Consider the following 23910-nt stretch of genomic DNA (forward strand, 5'->3'; position numbering starts at 1 on the left):
GAGTGGCGTCCAACACTCGCTCTCTGCTGCTTTGATGTCCGTGTGAAACGCCCTCCTGGAGAAACTTCAGCTTGTGAAATGAGCTGGAAAAATCAGGCGCCCTTTTTCAAATCTCTATTTTGTGTTTTATCTCAGGAGGACTGCAGCTGAAGTCTCTCCCGGGCGTCGTGTCATCGTTCTGATGAATCCTCTCACGCCGCTGCAAACCGAGCGGGCAAACATGTCGCAGCAGGACGACACATTTTTAAACTGATGGAATCGATTCATCTTCACGACAGTCGAGAGACGCTCCGGCAAAAAACCAGAACACTAAAAATACACCCGAGCAAAGATGGGTGTGTGTCAATGTAACCTCTTCATCCTCAACCAGTGGAGTCATCCTCCAGCCGATGTTTCTTATCCTGTGACTTTCAGCATCGGCTCATTTTAGCAGCGACTTGACTCCATTTATTCAACAAATTTTCAAAAAAGTTTTTTATTTGAGTATCACTGAATTAGACGAGCAGTTTTCTGTCACCAGCAGAGGGCGCTATAACGAGCATGGTCACTCTGCAGAGTCCAGAGGTGATGCACGTATCCAGCTGAGTGACCCGCTCGTCTTCATTATGATGAATTAGCATTTTAAAAAGGACCAACACAATGAAACTAAATCTCTACAGATCGAAGAAAGATATCAGCCAAAATATCTGCAGCAGATTTTTTTTCTCACCAATAATCGGCCTAAAAAGTCGAGCATCAGTCGGGCCTCCTCGTTCTTTACTGTGAATCTTAACACACGTAACATGCAGCCATGTTTGCTGCGACACATTTCAGATCTTTGCACTCGACAGATCTCCACTCGGACTCAAAATAAGCCTCTGAAAACAGAGACAAAAGGAGGCCATGTTTGTCTCTGCAGGCTTCGACCTGTAATTACATGTTGATATAATCGGTGAGTGGGGGAGGAAGGGACGATGGGACTTGTCATTTTAAACTAAATTACAACCGAAGACAGGAGGACAGATGATAGTGTGCGGAGACAGTAAGGACGCGGGGATCCCTGCAGAGCTGCTGTTCTATGTTTAACACCAAGACAAATAAAGAGAGGATGTTTAACTGCAGCCGTGTGTCACGGAGGAACAAAGACCGGCCTGTGTTTCACATGATTCAGTCCATATGAAGACACGCCGTGTGTCCGACCATCTGGGCCGTAAAAGATGCTGCTGAATGGAAAAAAAAAAAAAAAAAAAGACTGAATGTTTCGCCACGAGGGGCCGAAAGGCTGAATGACTGAAGTCAAATAAAAACCCGAGCACGTCATGGGCAGAGTCTGAACTGGACTGATTAGTGATTAAGACTCTTCATTTCTCTCTTTCATCTCACAAAATGCAAAAACTTTCCCCCCGGACCCAAAAATAGGACGAGAGGCTGAGAACACTGAGAACATATTTCCATCCCGTGTTCGTCATCACACAGCTCTCATGTCAGTACGAGGAGACGGAGGGACGCAGGACGGTGGACAAAACGTCCTCACACTGAGAAGGACTCCAGAGAGAAAATGTGCTTCACTGAAATCTTTCTGTTTCTGGTTGATCGATGCCTCAGCTGACAGGGCAAACAGCCAATCACAGTTTGGGGTTTCGGGGTGTCCATCCTCTCTGGACATGCCCCCCCCCCCCCCCATTCCCATTAGATGATGTATGTAATGCAAACTGCACAACCTGCAGATGTTAGGAGAACACGCACAGCTGGATCTGGCTTCTTGAAACGCTCTGATAGAAATCTTTCGGGGGGTCCAACACTGTTTAAATACTTTTTATTGTGTTTGTATATAAACCCCCCCCCGACCCCCCCCCCCCCCCCCGCTCTAACAGCTGAGTCTCCGTGGACTCTGTCTGAGTCACTGGACTGTTCTGGATGTTGCTAACAATAAATCTGTCTGTCAGTGTTTTTGCTCTCGGTCTGGACGATGAGTCAGACTCACTGACATCCAACTTTGACCCAAAATGGCCGCCAGCCAGTAACACTTTCCCTCCAACAGCTGAGAGGTTAAAGACGAGAACGTCCCTGGATTAGAAAGAGCCAGAAATGTTTAATGAGTGTGTGTGTGTGTGTGTGTGTGTGTGTGAAATTCCTGTCTCCTGACCACACACTCCCACACATAGACTGCAGTTACTGACTGTTTGTTTATGTCAAGGGCAGAAGGATTCGTGGTGCATTCATGGTCCATCACGCAGGCTGTTAAAAGGAGCTTTAAAGACCACAGTAAAAAAGTAAAAAATAAATAAATAAATAAATAAAAAGTGAGGATGCTAAAAATCCAAAAACATGTGGGTTGGGCAATCGTTCTTCAGCACGGTACGGGACAACCCGCCCGACGAGACCGAGCGACAGACGGCGAGACAAGAGGACAGAGGGATGGAGAGAAGATGTGTTTATGCTGCAGAAGCAGGAAGTGACCCAGATAAACTTAGTGTGGTATTTCCTGTTAGTGCCAGCGCTGCTAATCGAGTCCCACTCTGAAGAAACAAAAAAAAAAAAAAACTATTTCAGTGGGAAAACAAAGTTCAGGTCCATTGTTTGTAGGCATTAAAGAAGCAGCCATGTTTGTAGTTTTTAGACTGAATTGTGGATTGAGTTACGAGCATGGTGACGGCCGTGGTGCAGAATCAGACTTTGAAAAGGGGGTTTCTGAGTGACAGCCGCAGGGGTTCACGTCCTGCTGCGAGGTCAAAAGACGACAACAACAGACTGTCAGCAGCAACAAAACATGGAAGGAAACACTGATAACGGATGTCATCACACACACGCACACACACACACACACACACACACACACACACACACACACACACACACACAGGATGCTGCAGCCGTGAGTAGCAGCTCTGGAGAAAACAATCAGAGGCCATCCACACGTTTGGTGTGACACGTTAAGGGCAGAGAGGCGGCGGCGTTGTTCGGCCTCCTCCGCACGTGTCCAACAGGAAGCAGACCGAGCAGGTCAAGGCCAACGCACGGTTCACCTTCACTTTGGAGCGAGCTGCCTTTGACCTCATAATGATTCTTTTTTTCATTTTTGACACTTTCAAGAAGAGCAGCCCTGCAGCGTTCAGCCCCCCCTCTCTTCCCCGGGAGGCTTCCAGAAAGCCGGCCAATCAGAGGAAAGTGGGCACAGAAGGAGGAGGGGCTTAAAGAGACGAGCAGCTAAACTTTACAGATTTAGGCTGAAATGAGGATTTTAATCTGATTTAACGATCAGATTTAATGATCACTGGACTTGTGTTGAAGATCAAAAGCTTTGCACCCCGATGAACTCAAAAAAAAACCCATCTGTTCATGCTGCAACCTGTAAATCACTCTGATCAACGCTGCCTGCAGCTATTTACGCAAGTCTGTGGAGTTGCTGCCAACACAAACATGCGTGGCGGCTTCCACAGAAAGAGAACGAGCAGAAACAACGGCGCGCTCCTGACGACACAATGTGCTGCTTGTTCACACTGCAGGAGAGAAGGAGTCTGAAGGGACGCAGCGTGGAGGAGGAAGCAGGCAGGGAAATCCCCTTCGGAGGAGGAAGGGCGGGGCGATGCCAGGCAGAGAGGGAGGGGGCGGTGTGACACAAGGAACTCTATACACAGAGATAAGGACGACTGGCTCTCCAGAGGATGAACCCTGCAGAGATCAGTGATGCATGTTTCTCCTCGCGGCCTCTCAGGCTGTGAGAGCACACACACACACACACACACTCACAGACAGGATCCATGATATAAAGTGAAGACACAGAGAGCTGAGCTGCAGGTCTCAACCTGCTGCGTGAGAAACACTCCCCTGCAGGATGTTTCTCCTCTCAGAGATCCTCCAAACACGTGTGGGGAAGTTTCATGTTCTGAATCCACTCGGATCCTGCGTTTGATCACGACTATAATTCATCTGGAAATGTAAACGTCATGTCCTCGACAGGAGACAAAGACAAACTCAAAACAGACAAAACTAGCAGCCAAAGGAACGACAGAAAAGCTTCTTCAGATCTACGAACGCCTCTATATTATATTTCAGCATGTATTTGTATGCACCTACATTTGAAGTATTCAAAACAGAAATAAGGTGCCTCGGGACGATTCATGATACGATTCTTTCACAACTTATTTTACAAAATGAGAAAAAAATCAAAATCATAAAAAAAATGTTCTTCATGAAAACGATGATGGACCTCGTAATCTCTTCGTGCGCTCGTTTGGGGCGAGCAAACCTGCTCGTTAGGATGGTTTGGTCCTTGGCAGTTGCCATGGTAACGCCTCTCGCTCCACCGCTGCCGACGCTCGCCATGTCACCGCGACTCATTTTTCGGAGTAATCTTTGACACGATTTGTTTTAAAAACAGTCTCACGATTCATCTTTACACCCCCAACGGTGCCTGTCGGACTTTTCTTTTTTTCGTTGCCATGGCAGCAGCGATCGTTTTTGTTTGCTTTTTACTGGGATTGCATCGACGGTTTAAAAATTCTGCTCGCAAAGAGTTTCGAGAATGAACTGATTTCCTGTTTAAAACCATCAGCTTTCCCCGAGTTAAAACCTCAAACAGAAAAAAGGCCTCCATCCTAAAACTGCTGTATAAACATTATATATATATATATATATTCATATTTTTTTCTACTTTAAAAGCTCAATCTTTAAAAACTGGCTTGACAAAAATCTTTCTTTCCTTCTTGTAAATCTATTTTTTTCAAAGTGGAGCGTATGAGGAGCTGAAGCCCTGCTGACTTCTTCATGTGAGCCGGAGCTGGAGTGAAGAACAGAAACACAACAGGATGAAAATAAAAGCCCTGAAAACCAGAGCGGAGGTTTCTCTGGTCCGCCGGGATCAAAAAACAGCAACAAGGAAACAGAAGAGAAGAAACGCTGGAAACAGACGAGCTGCAAAACAAAAAACGACAACAACACAATGACGGGCGGCGGTCTGAGATAAGAGCTGATCTGAGGTCTGCGTATTCGGACAGCAGACGACGAGGACGACAAAGACAAGAAGGTGTCAGATATGCTGGTGCATATTTCACCGTTTGTTTTTATAATTACACTAAATTACCTCACAATTATCTGTCAAGTTTTATTTTGAAGTCCGCAGCCCCGCCTTCCTTTGTTTTCTTCTTCTCTGGTTATTATTATGCATTTGTTTTGCCGCCTCCCCTTTTTGGGAGAGATAGATGTCCAAGTTTCCGTCCAATCACCTTTCATCCTTTAAATATTGTATTATTTTTTATATTCATTTATTTATTATTGAGATATCCTGTTATTTTTTTTGGTAAGGAGCCTAGCTTGCCGTGCAGAGTGATTTAAGCTAGTTTACGTGCACGCGCATTATGCTAACATAAGTTATTGAGTTACTTCCTGTCTGTTATTTTATGATAGAAAAATAAGATTAAGATTGTCGTTATGGAAGATCCATCCTTACGTCACTTTCTTCACGTCGACCAAACCTCACTGGAAAAAAATCAACATTTTATCTGCAACTTTGATATTTCTGCTCTGATTTTAAGGGTCTGATCATGATGGAAAGAAAATAAACTACAGACACGGCTCGTCTGTTTTCACCCAAAGAAACATGAACAAACACACTGATCTGTACACCGAGGTGAAGGAAGAATCTTCAACCACAGAGCAGCAGTTTAAAGATCACAGATAAACTGAAGAATGAAGCCGCTGTGAGGAGCTGTGACACACACACACACACACGCCGTCTCATGACACACAAACGTCACCAAACACAACTATTTCCAGATAACATCACAGTCCTGATCGATCATCCGACGCTACAGGACGAGTCGAGACAAAGCACCGGCAGGAACGCGTCACAGGAAGCCGTTTGTTCTGTTCTACGGAAGCCCACAGAGGACAAAGTGAAACAAGCCTCGGAGACTCATGACAGGACGTCTGTGTCGCTCAATGATGGTGAAATAAATATGAGGTAATCGATAATTACAGGCATGATCAAGCAACTACTTTACAGGGATAAAAGCTAAAAACAAATTCAACAAGTCCCTCATATGTGGACGGTCAGAAAAGCAGCGGTAAAAAGCCCCATTTTCACACACGGCAGCGTGTAAGCCGGATGACAATAGCTGCTACGTAGCTGTAGCTGTTAGCGGTTAGCGGTTAGCTAACCTCTAATAGCTAACTGCTAACCGCTGACTAATAAATTCAACAAAGGAGAAAAACGCTTCACAAACAAAACCAACGCTGGAGACATCCAGCAGTTCATCTCCTCCGTCACTGTCATGTGACTCTTTATTACTAAACTCAACCAGCTTTGTTTCAGAGAAGGCTGTGAGCGGCGAGGACAAATACACATGAAGATTCTTTCGACCAATCAGAGGACTGCAGTGTTTAGCTCCGCCTTTTCGGGTCGGCTCAACATTCATGGCACCCCAACGGAGGGGCCCAAAAAGTGGGACGGTACGGATCGGTTATTTGGGAATCTTTCCCAGGATTAGTCTATGGAAACGCCGCAAAATGCACGCCATACCGAGCTGAACCGAGCTGAACCAAGCCGGACCGTTCGGTGGAAACGGGGCTTAAGGCGCCGTGTCCTCCTAACTTGGGAGTGAGAGCATGAAGAGCAGGGCCGACCCGCTTGGATGACCCCAGCCTCCATACATGGATCACACGTACCAACCACGGCGCCACCAGCTCCCCTCAGCTGAACGACTTTCAACCACGCTGGGTGCTGCCGCTCTTTTTCTCCTGTCCTTACGTTTGGGGTCTTTCAACAATTTGAATCCAAACTGAATATTTTTGGCTTTTGATTCCCTCCTCTATCTTTTTTTGTTGATGTTTGAGAGGTTTGAGTTTGCTCTTTAAAAACTCAATATTTGAGATGTTGTGTTTTTCTGTGCAGAGTCAAACAGTCTAACTTCTAAAACAACACAGGAGGGTTTTTATCTGTAACTCTAGAAATCTCCCACATCAACAGCACGATGGTCACGTGCCTCGTTTTCCAGAACGACAGGTTCACAGGTCAGACACAAAGAGACGTGGATTATCTTCTAAAACGTTTCAAAGAGGAGAAGAGAAAATGTGATTTCTGACTGCTGTGAAAAAATAGTTTGAGACTGAGGGAGGAAATCCTCCCTGCTGCCTCGCAGGAACACGTCACTGTGGTGAAAGAGTTTCCCCTGAGTCATCACTCGTCTGCTGCAGGAGACGAGGGGACGGAGGGACGGGGGCCCGTGGAAAAGAGAAGGAGGACATGGAGGAGATAATTACCCAGGATGGAGTGAACGCGGACGGAGAGCTGAGTCCTCAGGATCAGGATGGGCTTCTTCCCTTTTCTGTGGAAAAAAAAAAAAAAAAAAAAGAAGAGGCAGTCAGAGCTGAAGAGAAACCACACTTTCATTTCTCTGCACGTGTGCACGTTTCCTCCTGCAGGACGGGAGTCAAAGCTGCGGCGTCCATCTGAAGTGGAAACACTTAAAATCTGCTTCTGTTACGAACCAAGTAGATAAATCAACGAAACAATAACAAAAGTAAAAACCACTCATGGAGCAGAGAGGGATGATAGATATTAATATCATACATCTTAGGGTTTATAGAAACACTAATGTCTGCAGAGGGCGCGCTCCCATCCCTCCCCTGGCAGCCCTGCAGCCTTCTGCACCCGAGAAGGCTTCCAGAGAGCTGGCCAATCAGAAGAAAGGGGGCTCATAAAGAGGGGGCGGGCCTTACAGAGAGGCGTTTCAGGCAGAGGGTTTTAGAAGAGATCAATAAGAAGTTTTTTGTGCTGCAAAAAGACGACATGAAAGGTGAGCACGCTTCAACGCCTGCAGCCAGGGAGAGCGGTCGCAACTGATCCACGGCTACGAACCTGCACGCATGGCGTCTGATTTTTTTTTTTTTTTTTTCCAACACGCTGTAGGAACGAACATGTGAACATCTTAAATGAAGAAACAAACGAAACGCACACGGTTCGATACAGCAGGGGGGGCAGTATGTGCACACGAGCCAAGAAGCTGAAAAAAAAAAGAATTAGTAACCATGGCAACCACTCGCAGGCTGAGTCCATCCTGCTAACTGTGGATGTTTTTTGCTATTTGTGAGGCGGCGACAGCGACCTTCTTCCTGCTTCCTCATGCATCACTCACGCTCCACACGGTACTCAAGAACCGCACTCGGGAACAACACACATGTTCCTCGGGTCCCTAATGTGAAACCACCCTGAAGTCTTCATGTTGACCAACGAGCGCAGCAGGTCATGTGCTGCAGCGAGTTCAGAAGACTTGAGTCATCGAACCACACGACTGGAAATGAACACAGACGACACAGAGAGTCTCTTTGCTCCCAAACTGTTATCTCCTGTTGGACTGACAGCAGGTCGATATCAGAACGGCTCAGTTTCCATCCGAGCCGCCGCCGCCGCCGCCGCCGCAGGCCCGCTGGGACGGAAAGAACGACAGCATGGAAGTTTGGAAAGAATGAGAAGAAGAAGAAGTGAGGAGAGGTTGAGTTTCTCTAAACTTAAAAAAAAGAAAAGAAAGTACTCTCACTCTGTAGTAGAAATCCCAAACACGGTTTCTACCTCTAAATGAAACACACACACACACACACACACGACCACGTTTCCATGGCGACAGAAGGTCAGATTTAACCGACTCTCATTCAAATCCAGGAGAATCTCTCTCACTCTGATTTCCAACCAAGTCATCACTTCAGATTCACCGAGGGGGGAAAAAAAAGAAACCAGACTTCTGCACAACGTGACTTTTTTTTTCAAACAGATTTATGTCCAAATAAAACGCTCTCACATTTCACATTCTTCCACATCCATGTGAACTGTCACTTTTCCTTCAGAACTGCCCGGGTGTTAGATTCCTGTGAGGAGCAGCAGAGTTTACACAAGTGTGATTATGAGGACATGAAGATTTATTCACCCAGGGTGCGTGTGGTGAACTCTCCTCGCAGCGAATCGCCGTATCACTTCAGGTCTCGCTAAGCGGCGCTCAGCTGGCCGTCACCGTGAGGAGCTCACAATGTGACCTTCATATTTCTGTTTGTGCCTCGGAGAAGAGGAGCGAGCTGCTTCAGCAAAACATCTGGGAACGTTTTTCAGATTTACTCCCGTAAAAGGAAAACATGGTGACCCTGATATTTCTCACTTTCATGTTGATGCTACGTTTTTTTAACCCGAGGTATCTGCACGTCGTCCTGCTCAGTCCCTGAAACATTCTCCAAATAAACGTGTGCTCTCAATATATATCAGGAAGCATATATTGTTATGTTATGTTGTGAAAATGCACACAAGACGGGGGTGAAGACGGAGCACGGAGGGAATGCCACTTTCAAAATCATGCTAGTTCTTCAGTCCCTCCAGGAAGTCGCGCAAATTCAAGCAATCTCCGCGATTTCTGGGCGACCTTCCAACTTTGTCCAATCAAGTTAAAATATCACTCCATCACATTGAAGTGTGTGCAATAAAATAACTGACACAAAAATAAAAAAAATCGCAACTATTTCGCAATTTTTGCTTCCTGCAGCGATTTAATTGCAAAAAAACAGCTAAAAACATCGCAACATGCAAAGCAATTTTTGGAAAAAAGCTGCTGCAAAATCAGGCATTTTAGGCCGCAAAACAATCCCCCAAAAAGTCTGAAATCCTGGAGGGACTGTTTTTTTTTTTTTAAAGATTTATTTTTGGCCTTTATTATAGAGAGAGGAATCAGGGAGAGAGCGGGGAGAGACATGCGAGAAAGGAGCCACAGGCCGGACGCGAACCTGGGCCGCCCGAGCGAGGAGCAAAGCCTCGAACGAGGCTGCGCCACCAGCACCCCGAGAAAATGACCAATCGAGCCTTTAAATCTCAGCGCATCATTATTCATGTCATGGGGCGGCTGTGGCTCAGTGGGTAGAGTCATCGTCTCTCAACCGACGACGAGGTTAAAAGGTCGAGGGTTCGATCCCCAGCTCCTGTGAGCAACATGTCCGATGTGTCCTTGGGCAAGACACTTCACCCTGAACTGCTCGCCCTGCTCTGTCAGGGTGTATGCAGTTCGCTAATTGCCCGTGGGCGTGACGTCAGACGGAGCGTCGGCGTGCGAGCGAGCGGACAGGTGGAGTGAAGGTCAAAAGACACTTACGCGATGTCTTGGTAGAAGCCGTCCAGCTCGTCTCTCTGCTCGGCCATCGACGAGTCCAGGTCCAAATAGTTTCCATTGGGAGCCAGTTGAAGGGTGCACTCCTCCAGCTGAGACACACAAAACAACACAAGTTCATGTTTAAAGGATGACACACACACACACACACACACACACACACACACACACACACGTCTTCATCACATCAGTATAAACAGATCCTGCAGCAGCTGCCGGCACACAAACAAAAAGCCACTGAACCCGTTCTTCTAATGAGGTCAAATCCTTTTATTACATGACAGACGTCAACGCACCATTAGCTGGGCGCCGCTCTGTGTGAAACGCTTCCTCGGCTGCATCGTGAGTCACTCAATAAAAAACCTGTTTTCAGACATATGAAAGGGAAACCTGCAGAAACGTCTTCAATAAAAAGGAAGGAAGTTGAAACACTGGAACACGTTTGTGCGTTTGGTCGGATCTCGTGTTCTGCTAATCCCTCGCCCGCGCTGTCATTGTGTCTCACAGGTGCGGCTCAGCTTCTCCATTCACACAGGTGAACACACCTCCACACCTGTCTGAATGGAGTGAGTATCAGTAGCAGCGAGCTCGGAGAATCCTTTCTGTCTCCACCGGCCACAAACGGGAGACGCAAAGATCGGCGTGGAGACGCTTTTTAAGATCTGAGAGGACGAGGAAGAAGACGACGAAGGCCCGACATCTTGAACTCGCATTAAGGTTCACGTTGGCTTTAACTGTGACTAGTGCACAAACAGAATCAAGGTTAAAAGGACGCCAGTGACTGATTGGTCACGTTCTTGTGACATCACATCTTATCAGATTTGTTTTTTTTATTGCAAAGTGATTTTCGGGGCTTTTTTGCAGGAAGTGTGGGGAGTCCTGCACCCCCCCCCCCCATCAGCAGACTCCTGTTACATGATCATGAACAAACAGCAGAACTTAAACAGCCTCATTTGTTTTCATTACAATAACAAACACACAACCTGCTTTCATGCTAGCTCTTTACTTGATAAGTTACAAAGCGCTTCACAGATGTTTAAAGCCTCTGTAATGTGAGTCTCTCTGTTCCCAGCTCCCTCCCCGGAGCTGAACTTCTGCTGCTTTTGTTGCGTCCAACCTTCTGACTGCATGTTGTTCTGTTTATTTATAGCCTGGCAGCGGCTGCGTCTTGTAGCTGTAGAAGCGTGAGTCACGGTCAGGTATGGAGGTTTGAATCAAGGGCAGAAAACTAAAACCGGTCTGATGGTGGAAGTGAGCCGGCTGAACACACTCTGAACCAGCACAGTCACATTGTTGTTCCTGCAGCAGCAGCAGCAGCTCCTCCTGCTCAGAATCTTCTGGAAATATCGAGTGTGGAGGCCGAGGTGGCAGAGCACCAACACATGACCTCACCTGCATCTTTTATATTCACTCTGAGTGTGGAGCTCAACAGGCTACAAACCCTTAAACGTCCCATAAAACGGCCGTGTGTCAAAGGTCTGGTTTTTATGCCGGCAGAAGTTGGGAGCTCCGTCTATTGTGCTTTTTTGCTGAGCTCGGCATATCTTTGTGTTTTAAGATGAACTCCTCGTCCGAGCTGTCTTCACATGAGCGGAAGGAAAAGCCTGTTAGCGTCTTATCAACACGATGCTGTTGGTGTTGCATCCGTCCGTCCATCTTTCCATCCATCCAGCTTATCTCCTGTTTACAGCTCCCACCCTTTTCCTCCACACGGCCCACATCAAGGGAGGAAGAAAGGGGGGGGGGGGGGGGGGGGGTTCGGTTTGAAAATAGCCAGGGAACACTGCAGAAGAATTCATAAAATGTTTGGCTTCATTCTGGAGAAGCAAGTCTTCATCTCGTCAAATCACCTCGTTGGATCTCAGCCTGCAGGTCTGCTCTCAGGTCGGCTCTCAGACTGCAGGCCGGCTCTCAGGTCGGCTCTCAGCCTGCAGGTCGGCTCTCAGCCTGCAGGTCGGCTCTCAGCCTGCAGGTCGGCTCTCAGCCTGCAGGTCGGCTCTCAGCCTGCAGGTCGGCTCTCAGGTCGGCTCTCAGCCTGCAGGTCGGCTCTCAGCCTGCAGGTCTGCTCTCAGGTCGGCTCTCAGCCTGCAGGTCGGCTCTCAGACTGCAGGCCGGCTCTCAGACTGCAGGCCGGCTCTCAGACTGCAGGCCGGCTCTCAGCCTGCAGGTCGGCTCTCAGGCCACGATGGGAACAATTAGGGGGTCGGCGGAGGAATGTAATCTAGTCTTTATCTGATCGTGGAGATTCCAGCGTGGCTCCGAACGCCTCGCAGCGGCCTGATTTAAGTCTCCTTTGTGAAACTCAGGAGGACGTTATGAAGCATGCTTTAAAGCAGAGTCACGCTCCGCTCGGGATAATATATGCAATCCGATCATCTCAGATACTTTAATGATCATTAAATATCCAACAGTTCCAAAGCTCTTGAAATAACTTGATCTTCACTCGTTTGGATGCGTTACTGATGTTTTTTTAATCCATTCCATCCATCGGAAACTCGAACAGTCCTCAAAGCGAGCGGCCCGGGCTGAAACCCGATCTTTGCTTCATTTCCTGGAGTTTTCTGTATTTCTTTGTTTATTATTGACAATTATCTTGAAAATAAAAACTGGTGGCATCACTTTCAGACATTGTAAAGTGTTTTGATGTATCGGACAGTTTGATACAACTAATTTAAAAATGAGGAATGACACTGATTGTGCTGCCTCGGCTGTTTGTTTGTTTGTTTCCTCGGGTCATCTTGAAGTTGAACATTTCTGTCCCCCGGAGACAAATAAAGTTTTTTTTTAATTGAATTGATAAAATGGGTTAGTAAAGGCGGACTGCTGCTTGGAAACGAAGAGGAAGAAGAAACAAACAAAGTGAGTAATGTTCTCGCTCTCTATAACAAAGACAGGCTGGATCTCGGTCAGTGTACTTTACCCCCTGTGATAGCAGTGCAGTGACTACCACAGTGGAATATGACTGATATGTAAAGGTGACGTCATGCCGAGTTGTAGCATGTTGCTGTGTCACTTCCTGTTTGGAAAAGTGCACTCAGGACAAAAACAGACGCATCATTAGTCAGCCAGTGGACAGGAACCACAGCCCCAGTCTTCTTCTATGAACAGCTTCAGAGACAACACGGACACATTTTAAATATATATAAACCCTCGACGCTGTGAGCTCAGAGGTGATCAGCTTCACTTCACTGTCTTCTAGCGCTTTCTTTCATTCTTCTTCAAAAACTCCAAACAAAAGTATCCGGGGAGAGCTCTCTCTGAGTTTCCTCTTTGTTTTGTTTTTGGTTGTTTCTCTGCAGAAAGGTGAAGCTGAAGTGAGGAGACGATCAGGAGACTGAAGTCTGTCAAAGTCACAATCTGTTATTTTACAAACAGATGTTGGGAGTCACAGATTTTTTTTTTTTTCAGCACATTGTGAAATATCAAATGTGTCCACATTTAGGAAATTGCTGCTTTTATTCGTCATCGTGATTAAATATCTGGGGGGGGGGGGGTGAAAGTTCATCATCAAGATGGAGACTGGTGTGTTCACGGGTTTCTGACATTAAATACAGACGGGTATAATAATCATGAAGAACAGAAGATAAACAAGTCATGGTGATGTGACCATGAGGGCAAGAACCAATCACAAGCCATCAAACTGTTCTGGCAGTCTGATCCGCTTTGAACCAACTTGACTCTAAAATGAGTCAGTGAACGCATCACCGACCTGCAGACCCAGGACTCTGGACCTGATCACTGCACAAACCACAGGGTTTAAAAAGCATCACATTATATATTACTGCATACTTCAGATGCTTAGATGATCTCTAAGTGTACCAACATGTATGAAGTAAATATAAGAGAGGCTTAAAATAACCTGGTACCAGACTCCATTTAAGAAATCACCATTTTAAGTCTAAAAAGTGTCTGGAAACTATTTGTAAACAGCGATTTGCTGATAATCTGACTCAAATATTCTGGTAAATTATTATATTTAATCTATTTAGATGTTTTCCTTATAAAGTCATGATAACAAAAGAATAAAACAGACTTTTAAATATTATGTACATGGCCAGGTTACCAGGGAGGAATTTAAGAAGCTGATTTCTAAACTCACACCTGTGGATTTTATTTCCCTGTAGGAGGGGTTTTCATTCTGACCCCCCACAGGAGGTGGTCTTGTTCTGGTCCAGGTAAGTGACCCACCTTTAGAGGCGCCTCCAGCAGCTTGTGTATCCCGGCGATCTGCTCACTGAGCGGCAGGTTCTCCTCCACGTTCACCGTCGGAGGTCTCCGGGGTTCTGGGAAGTTCGTGCAGATAAACGGATCCGTGTCCTCCAGGTACTGGACCCGGCAAACGATGGAGGCCATGTCCGCGTGACCGCAATTCAACTGCGGCTCCAAGTGTCCGTGTGTCCCGGTGTGGAGGCGTCCTGCACCGGAGGAGACTTTCACATGAAGAAACTCCGCTCCTGGGTCCCCCGGCTGTTTTTACTGTAGACCTGCAGAGCCACTGAGAGTATATGAATGCACATCCGGTTGGACCTTTCAAAATAAGAGCGCCACATGCCATTAAATTAAATTAATTAATTTTTATTTTTTATTTATTTATTTATATTATTTTATTTTATATTTAATGAAATTAATTACATATTGAATCACCCATGACTATGAAGTCTCTTTATTCTTCTCACTTGCTGTGAGATCATTGTGGTTTGTTGAATGGCTGCGTCAGTCGATGTTTCTTTGTGGCTCCTTGTTTTTCCTTTCGTTGGACATTTTCAATCAGTAAATTTAGTAGTGTTTGCCTTTTGTTAATAAATATATTTCGAGTTCTGCACTTGGCTTTTAAAGATTTAAAGATTCTTCTTTGAAAAGGTTACACTTTTCGTATTTATAGTCTGTTCTTCCTTTGTAATCGGGTTAACTTTGATCATCTTGTCATGTTATTGGAGTATTTAGAAAAGGGTTGTTTTTTTTTTTGCTTTTTTAAAAAAGAAAAACGTTTTTTTAAAGAATGATTTTGAGTCGTGTTAAATATTCGAGTTTTATTTTGAAAGGAGCCACCGTAGTCTTTCCGCTTTGACGCCGAGCGGCTTGACTGTGGTGAACGAGTCCGCGAGTGACGTCGTCCAAGGCCAGCATGGAAATACATTGGGAATGACATAATGAGTGGATGTATATGGAAAAGAGTGTGAAGCCGCAGCTGCTCTTTGTCAGCTAAAAAAAAAAACACACGAAGAAGAAATCAGTCATCCAGGGCAACAAGATGCAGAGTTTAAAGACCTGAGAGCTGATCAGATAGAGGAACAGCGCCCTCTGGTGGAGGAATGCCTCCAGTACAAACCTTTAACACAACATGAGGCGTTGAAATGGAAACATTTTAACCCAAAGATAACTCATTTAAACATCTAATTAATTAGGCTCCTCGTGCAGCTTTTAGGGAGAAAATCCACTGTAGAGTTTGGTTTAATAACATCATTTATGACCCAAACACTGTGAATACATTATGACATTATTGAGCCTCTTATAGACAAAAGAACCTTTTCAAAAAGGCCCTTCAGGAAGGATATAAAACTATATTTAACAGCAACACATGAGAGCCTCTGGCAGAGAGTCCTGATTGTTTGATGACACAATCATGTGATAAATATATATATAACATTAACAATGAACATGATGTTCCAGCAGTGACGAGTCTGGAGTCTGTTGGGGCCCCAAGGTTAAAATCATTTGGGGGCCCCCTCCATCCAGCATGCATGATGCTGTCATGTCTGCCAGTGTCCTGATGATTACTCCTCTTCCTCCTTTTTTTTCTGTCTTGTAAACAGATGCTTCCTCTTCGTCTGTATTTGTTGAGTTTCAGTGACAAACTTTGGTTTTCACAGTAACAGTGAATGCAAAGCTTAGCGGACCGAATCTGGTAGCTGAAGAGGTATCAGACCACTTCCTGAGCATTACCGGGGTGCCCTTGAGCAAGGCACAGAATTTTCCCCACCCACCAGCTCCATCACTCGGCTGTCTCTCTGTCAGTGTCCGTAGGAAGAAAACAAACATTGAACCTTTATTTCATATATCTACAGTATTGATTGCTGATGGTTTCTTTGTGTGTTCGTGTTTGAGGTCTCGGATTTAGCTGCTTCTTCAGTCTTCCTCTTCTTCATGCACACACACACCTTTCATCCAAAGCTAGTTTCACACCAAAACAAGCACTAGAGGGCAGAACGAGCGAGAGAGAGAGAGAGAGAGAGAGAGGGAGGGATAGGTACTCTTTCCGAAAACTGATTTTAAAGAAAAAGTGCTTTTAAAATATATTTCAAAACATTTATAGAGACTATAGCTCCAGAGGTTTTAAGACATGTTCCTGGTTTTTTTTAAAACGTGGATTTCCTTCATTTAACTTTATGTTGTCCCTTTAAGGAAGGTTTGTTTTGGACAGTAAGTTCTGCCAAACTTTGAGTCCAAGACCAATTCTACCAAGTGGACTATAACGTTTATTCAATTCAGCAAATGAACAAACATGTCTTTGAATATTTACATTTACAAATTTACATTTTGTATAAATATTTTTTTTTACTTTTAAACCGGTAGAAGAAAAGTGTGGGAGACGAGCCGGGTCTGGAGATGAAAAACATCTGGGAGTGGGAAAAAAAGAGCAGAAATAAACACAAAATAATGTAATAAATAAATATAAATAAATAATGTTGAAAAAATGAACCCAACTTGTTATATTATCCTAAAATTCATTCACAATATCATATCTGAACCCTCAACTGGCTCAGCTTTCTCCCCCTCCCCCCTCTGGAGAGCGTTTCGTTTCTTGTACCAGGATGTAAACAGGCTCATTTCTGCTTCTTGTTGTTGTTGTGCTGTGTGTGATCTCCTGCGTTCCCGGAGCCTGCTGTCACGGTCCATGGAGGAAAATCAGGAGAGGGAGGATCCAAGTGCAGAAAAACTACATTTATTAAACAAAAGGCAAAAACTTACTCGAAACAAAATCCAAAAACCACGAGGAGAAACAAATGAAATCCAGGGAGACAAACCAACAGGCTGCACAGGACAGAGACATAAGACAACGAGACTCAGGGAAAACACAGAGACTAAATAGACGTGGGGTGATCAGACGCAGGTGAGACTAACGAGACAGGTGAGGAACATCAGGGTCATCAAGACAGGAGGGAAAGAGACACAAGTAGAGCTATACAAGATCTACAAAATAAAACAGGAAACACCAAAGACTAGACTGAAAACACAAGACAGGAAATAAACTAACAGGCAACACAGGAGGACACACTGAAGACTAAACACAAGACTATGAAACATTAAAGCACACGAGGGAAACAATCAACATGAGGAAACAAATAACACGAAGGACAGAATGAAAACAGACACCTGCAGGATTTTACACTTTCTGCATCGGCTTGATTTAGTTCATCACAACTTTGGGACCAGACAAGAAGATCTACAAAAACCTCTGTTACTGAAACTTAAATTGGGTTTCTTCTCCCGAAATAAATGTTGTTTCTCTTTTGAGGTGAAACAGCGGCTGGTTACTGCAACTTTTTTTTTAATCCATTTTAGATTATGGAGACCTGTTATATATGAATGCCTCAGCTAAATGTCTAAGTAAGATTGATGCTGTATACCATGCTTCTCTCAGATTTGTTTCTACTTGTGGAGGCCGGACTCATCATTGTGAACTGTATTCCCGGGTGTAATGGCCTTCTTTGTCCACCAGGAGGCGAAGACACTGGTGCACTTTTATTTACAAGGCCATGCTCGGGCTCCTGCCCTCATACATCTGTGACCTTATTGTACGGAGAAGTATTGATTCTTCCAGTTTGTCTGTCCCATTTGCCCGGACAGAACTGGGTCCACTCCGCTCCTTCTACATGGAACATGCTCCAAAAAAGACTGGAAAATAACTGAACTGATTTCTTTAAATGCTTTTCAATCCAAGCGGAGAGAACTTGAGACACACTCCTTTACTTGTAGCTGTTTTTAAAAATGTGTTATTACTCATTGTCTTTTATAATTTTAATTTCTGTTAATTATCTGTAAGTTGTGAGTCTGACTGTGTAATGTGTTTGCTGCCTCTTGGCCAGGACTCCCTTGAAAAAGAGGTTTTTAATCTCAATGGGATTTTTCCCGGATAAATAAAGGTTAAATAAAAATAAAAATAAAATCACATCCGCTTCAAGGTGGATTATCCAAAAGTTAAAATCAGCGATAAAATCATGATTGAGCCGTGACTCGACTTTAGTTTTTAAAACACTGAGGCTGATGGATGTGTAGGTAAGAAGGTAACTTGTTGTTCCTGTTACATAAATGTTGACCGAGAATGTTGAACCTGACAAATGTGTTATTTCTTCCTGGATTTAGTTTTCTCTCACTGACTTCTTCTCATAACAAAGAAGCAGGTGAGTGATGAGTGTCGCACAGTGACAACATGCTTCTGTAACATGTGTAGAAGTTATATAAGAGACACAAGAATGTGTTTCCTGCAGAACATGTTCATCGAGTCTGAGCTGACGTTTAATCCTCTTATTCAGATGATGATATCATTGTTTGACCCTAAAGCTTCCTTCAAATGAAAGCAGCAGATATTTGTGTTGATTATTAATATTAATAAGTGATTTATCAGTAACGAGAGCGTAATCCCCTCTCATATGCTGTACTGGGCTGAGTGATGGATGTATGGATGCTCGTTTATTTCCTGTTTTTGATTGATTCAATTTTATTTTAGACAAAATCAAATATACAAAACACAAAAATACAAAACACAGAAATACACCTTTTCCATGCTCATGATCAATTTATATCAAATTAACTTCCTGTGTTCCCCATATTATTATTTTTTTTAAATTTACAACCCATCCATTTACAATTTTCTATATTAAATATAATTCACTGATTTTCCATAAACATATAAGTTGATATCATTTTCTACAATCTGCAGATTCATCCAGATCTACACCGATGAATTTCCCTCGGGATCAATAAAGTATCTATCTATCTCTATATATCTATATCCACGTGCACAATTCGATGCTCCATATCCGTCCACACTCCACACATCCAAACAGCACGTGCACATACACACACCTTGATACAGGTCACCACACACGCACGCACGCACGCACGCGCGCGCACACACACACACACACAACTGTGCAAACACAGCCACCATCACCGCCGCCGTACCCATCTCATTATCATCATTATTTATTCATCCATTCCTCTCTCCTTCTTCGTCCTTCTTATAGCTCTTCTTCGTCCCTGCATACATTTTGAAAATCATTGCTCTGTACGATTTTTTTAAAGGCACGACAAGGAAACAAACTACAACATGAGAAATAGACTTTATTCCACAGGAGGCTTTTAAAAAAAACCCATTAAAGATGTGAAGAAAAGCAATACGAGAAAAATAAAGAGGAAATGACTCAAATGATCAAATGTGCATTTCAGTGATAAAATAGCAGCAACATATTCAGAGTCACATGAACTGCTGAGCAAAGGCAGAGACACACAAAACAAACAGGAACTTCATCCTCAAACTTGTTAACATACATAATAGTGAATGAAGACAGAAAAAAAAGATGACAAACGCAGGAGACAAAATGAGGAAATTAAAAAAGCTCAAATCGAAAGAACCCAAAAGACTCGATTCCAGTTTGATGTGTCGTGTGTGAAAAGTTGAACCGACGTGTTCCTCCATGTTGTCTTCTCATGGAGGAGGCTATTTTTAACCACAGTGAACATCTTTGGTTATCAGCTCTCTTTACACAACATGGTGGCCATCACTCAGCACTCAAACAATAACATGTGAAAGAGTCATTTTTAAGTGACAAAACAACAAATGTCTTATTGTTCGCTCTGAGACAAAGACAAGGACAGAAACAGGACACTCAAGCTGTCTGTAAAGCTCCTGCTTATGAAACTAACGAGTCTTGTACATATACGTTTTTATATTTTTATTTATTTGTATTTTTTTTACAGGGACAGTGCATATTAATAAACATTTCTGTAAATATGCCAGAGTTAGCCAAAAGGCTAATTTTCATCTGTTGTCCCTGGCCTGGATTTTTTACATTTTTAGTTCATTGTTAATATTTATTTTTTACATATGTACAAAGAGAGCACAGTCTACCAACGTTTCATTGCTTTTTTTGTTAAACATACTTTGCCAATGAAGTTGATTCTGATTCTGAAACTGAGATGAACACAAAAAGCAAATCAGCGTAGATGGTTGATGATTTCCACATTTTCCAATCCAATCCAACTTTATTTAATTAAGCACTTTAAAACAACCACAGCTGACCAAAGTGCTGGACAATAAAACAAAAGTTTAAAAAAAGGCATAATACACAATACATAATAATTTAAAAGATATTAAAAAAACATGGCTCATGGTATGCTGTAAAATAAGTCAAATACATAAAATAAATAAAATCATCTTACTCGGTGTCAAAGTTTAAACATCAACTCCTGAAACAGCTGCTGCAGATGTGTCACATGAAATCATTGAGACACGAGAAGTTTGTTTTTACTGGAGAATAATGTGAAACCTGCTTTCATACATGTTTTGAAGCAGGAGATAAACTGATCGAGGAGTGTAACAAAGCAAGTTCAACATTTTGGGATTTTTTTTTCCCGATTTAGTACAAAATAGTTCAAACCAAAAGCACTCCAATGCAGCATGAAGCGACAGAATAGAGTTGATCAGCCTGTAGCGTGAAGTCTCAGAATCCTCCACGTGAGATGGGAACTGACATTGTGGCTGCTGATAAAACGTCCAAATGTCATTTCACAATCAGAACTGATCTTTTCAGCAGAGGGAGAATTTTTTTTTTCTGCTTGTCATTCTTCCACATGCCATTGTCTCCATTGTGACGTCGCTTTCTTCTTGGAAAAGCATCATCTGTTCAGCGATTCTTCTCGAGTTTCACAAAAAGCGTGATGACTGAGGGCTGATGGTGAAAGATGGGACACACCTCGTGAGCGGCCTTTAAAAAAGAGCGAAGGAAGCTTCACACCTGCAGCAGCGCCCACCATCACACTCCTGCAGGTAACCTCACTGATCTGAAGCTGAAGGCTCATCATCATCGTCGTCACCATGACTCCCGTCTTCCTCGGCCTCCTCTTCCTCTCGCTGGGTGCACTCCCCGCGGTAAAGTCTGATTTATTCAGCCCTGATATCAAACATTGCACCGTTTTGTTTTATCTCATGTTATTTCATTTTGTGTGTTTTTTCCACGTCAGAGCGCCGTTGATGATGAAGTTCTGAACGGTGAGGACAAGCTGCGTTCAAACATCGTGTTTCATTTTCATTCATGAGTAACAAACAAACTGACGTGCTTCATCTCTGTTTGCTTTTAGAGGTTTCCTCGGACGTCTCTCTGACCATCTCCAGAGTTAATTCTCGTGCAAGTAAGACAACTTTCATATACTGTATTTAAACGACCTGATGTCTTCGGTCCTGTTGGATAAACCACATGATCAGATAAAACAGTCCGAGCTGCAGCTGCTGATTATCGTATAGTTTTGCAGTTTCAGATATTTGTTTATTTGTTGTTTTGCAGAGACAAGGCTGATTCACGGAGACCTGCTGCCAAACACAAACAAGAACGCCGACTCGTGCACAGCAACCGGCTGCAAGTGGCCTAAAACCGGAAACTTCGTCTACGTGCCCGTCACTATCTCCTCACAATACTGTATGTAGGCCTAATGCAAATAATATTATTTATTATTTTATCAAACAATGAATGAATGGATCTTGTGCTTGAAGGAAACAAGACTCCTCACCTGTCTTTTTTTTCTCTCCCTGCAGCCAGAGAAGAGCAGAACATCATCATCAGAGGCCTGCTGACCTTCCACCAGAGCACCTGCATCCGCTTCATGTGGAGACGTCGGGAAAGGAATTACATCTACTTCTACTCTGGATCCGGGTGGGAATACACACACACACACACACACACACACACACACACACACACACTGCTGATACCTGATGTGTGACTGGTAGAAATTGAGGCCTCTTAAGCCCCTTTATTTAAACTGTGATTTTCACCGTGCGTGTCTCAGGTGCTTCTCATACCTGGGCCGTCAGAACCGAGGACAGCCGATCTCTCTGAGTCAAAGAGGCTGTTTGTACTTGGACACGGTGCAGCACGAGGTGCTCCACGCTCTGGGCTTCCACCACGAACAAGTCCGCTCCGACAGGGACCAACACGTCTCCATCCTCACCCAGAACATTCAGTCAGGTATGATGATCCTCCACATGGAGAAAACAAGGTGCAACATCAGGGAGAGGATTTTTACTGCTTTGTGATAGAACAGGTAAAAGCTGAATACTGTGCTCTGCTTTCTTTTCCTGCAGGAACCGAATCTAACTTTAGAAAGGAGCAGACGAACAACTTGGAAACTCCGTACGACTTTGACTCTGTCATGCATTACAGCAAGTAAGTGTTTGTGTCACCAAAACAGGGGCGTGTGCAGACGGGGGGGAGGGGGAGGGGGGGGGGCAACTGAGGCACTGACTTCTGCAGGGGTGGCCATCAGGGGTGCAACATCAGCTTCATCTTTTCATGACAAAAAAAGAAGACGTCTTATTTTGAAAGTCCCAATTTAAAGTCTGTAAAAAATTATGTGCTTGTTTCCTTCTCAAGTTACGCCTTCTCCAAAAACGGTCAACCAACCATCGTCGCGAAGGACGATCCGAACCGTCAGTTTGGACAAGCCGCGAAGATGAGCCAGAACGACATCGATCGTGTCAACAGGCTTTACTGCTGTGAGTAAACATCCGTTATTCTCTCTGGAGGGAGGCAGCTCTCTGTGATGTTATGAAGTGTGACCGCAGTGCCCATTTTAAACACCAGGTGTCAGAGTTACACATTGCTCCTTTGAGATCTTGTAAATTTGACTCTTTTTCACAGGAAACTAGGATTTGGATCCCGAGATAATGAGACAAATCGATTGAGAATTTGTAGAAAAAAAAAAAAACGTTATCACAGGAAACCCACGTTAAAGAAATGTCGTTACTTTTTTCCTCAGAAACTTTAAGTGACGGCAGGAAAAGGATGGACCTCTCGGCTTGCGGAGAAAACACTGGGAAGTGACATGACATGACCTTTGACCCCCGCGTTGCTGCTTCTTATTGACTACCTCATAGATCCATGTTGCTGTAATGAACGGCCGCCTGCTGGAGGTTGATGGTATTACATCTCTCCATTTATGCTGAATTCAGCAGCCTATATATTAGCTCTCTGATTTTTTAATATATTTCCACTTCAGGGTTTTATTGGTTTTAAATGTCAGACGTTATCATTTGGGTGTGATTGGATTTCGTGGGCTCAAGCGAAGCGAGGGACGATGAATCTGTAAACATAGATAGATAGATACTTTATTGATCCCGAGGGAAATTCATCGTATGCAAACATTGTCTCCTGCAGTACAGAAGAACATGTTATGTGACTAAATTATTGACTTCGACTTAAAAAGCAGAAAACAAGGTGCACAGTAATTTAAAATTATCAATCACAAGTTTGAGCTCAATTATAATAAAGGAAAGTCATTAAAATTGCAATTAGACTCAAAGCGAATCACAATTTCTGTTAAATCTTTGAGGGAATAAAATGTATTTGAGTAATCTGACCAAACTAAAGAGTCATCAAATCAGAGTTTAAAGTTGTGACTGTAAGCACCTGTAAGATCTGATAGATCATCTGATAGATGACAGATAATCAAACAATAGCGACGCCCACTCGCTCAAATCAACGTCTCAACGTCTCATGTTGTTGGATTGTTTCAG

At 43.9% G+C, this 23910-nt stretch overlaps 2 protein-coding genes across 5 annotated transcripts in view; one reads left to right on the top strand and one right to left on the bottom strand.

Moving 5' to 3' along the window:
- The window catches only part of fhod1 (formin homology 2 domain containing 1), a 31978-nt gene extending 17374 nt beyond the window's left edge, over window positions 1-14604 (bottom strand). For all 3 annotated transcript variants that reach the window (XM_079339283.1, XM_079339282.1, XM_079339281.1), the window contains exons 1-3: window positions 14307-14604; window positions 10104-10210; window positions 7240-7304 (exon numbers count right to left, since the gene is read on the bottom strand). In XM_079339283.1, coding sequence (XP_079195409.1) covers window positions 7240-7304; window positions 10104-10210; window positions 14307-14471 — 337 coding nt within the window. In that variant the 5' untranslated portion in view covers window positions 14472-14604. The remainder of the gene's footprint in view (window positions 1-7239; window positions 7305-10103; window positions 10211-14306) is intronic.
- Window positions 14605-21155: 6551 nt separating this feature from the next.
- Window positions 21156-23340, top strand: LOC306821670 (high choriolytic enzyme 2-like; the record flags this gene model as incomplete). 2 transcript variants are annotated; one of them, XM_079340217.1, is made up of 9 exons in its annotated part: window positions 21156-21270; window positions 21363-21390; window positions 21480-21530; window positions 21683-21814; window positions 21931-22048; window positions 22185-22363; window positions 22480-22561; window positions 22769-22890; window positions 23154-23340. In XM_079340217.1, coding segments are annotated over exons 1-9 (768 nt in total). In that variant the 5' UTR covers window positions 21156-21216. The 2 variants fall into 2 exon arrangements, with proteins under 2 accessions (XP_079196343.1, XP_079196342.1); XM_079340216.1 differs by lacking the exon at window positions 23154-23340 and having other exon boundaries at window positions 22769-22898.
- Between the last annotated feature and the right edge of the window lie 570 nt (window positions 23341-23910).

The sequence above is a fragment of the Symphodus melops genome, assembly GCF_947650265.1.
Source record: "Symphodus melops genome assembly, chromosome: 3".
NCBI lineage: Eukaryota > Metazoa > Chordata > Actinopteri > Labriformes > Labridae > Symphodus > Symphodus melops.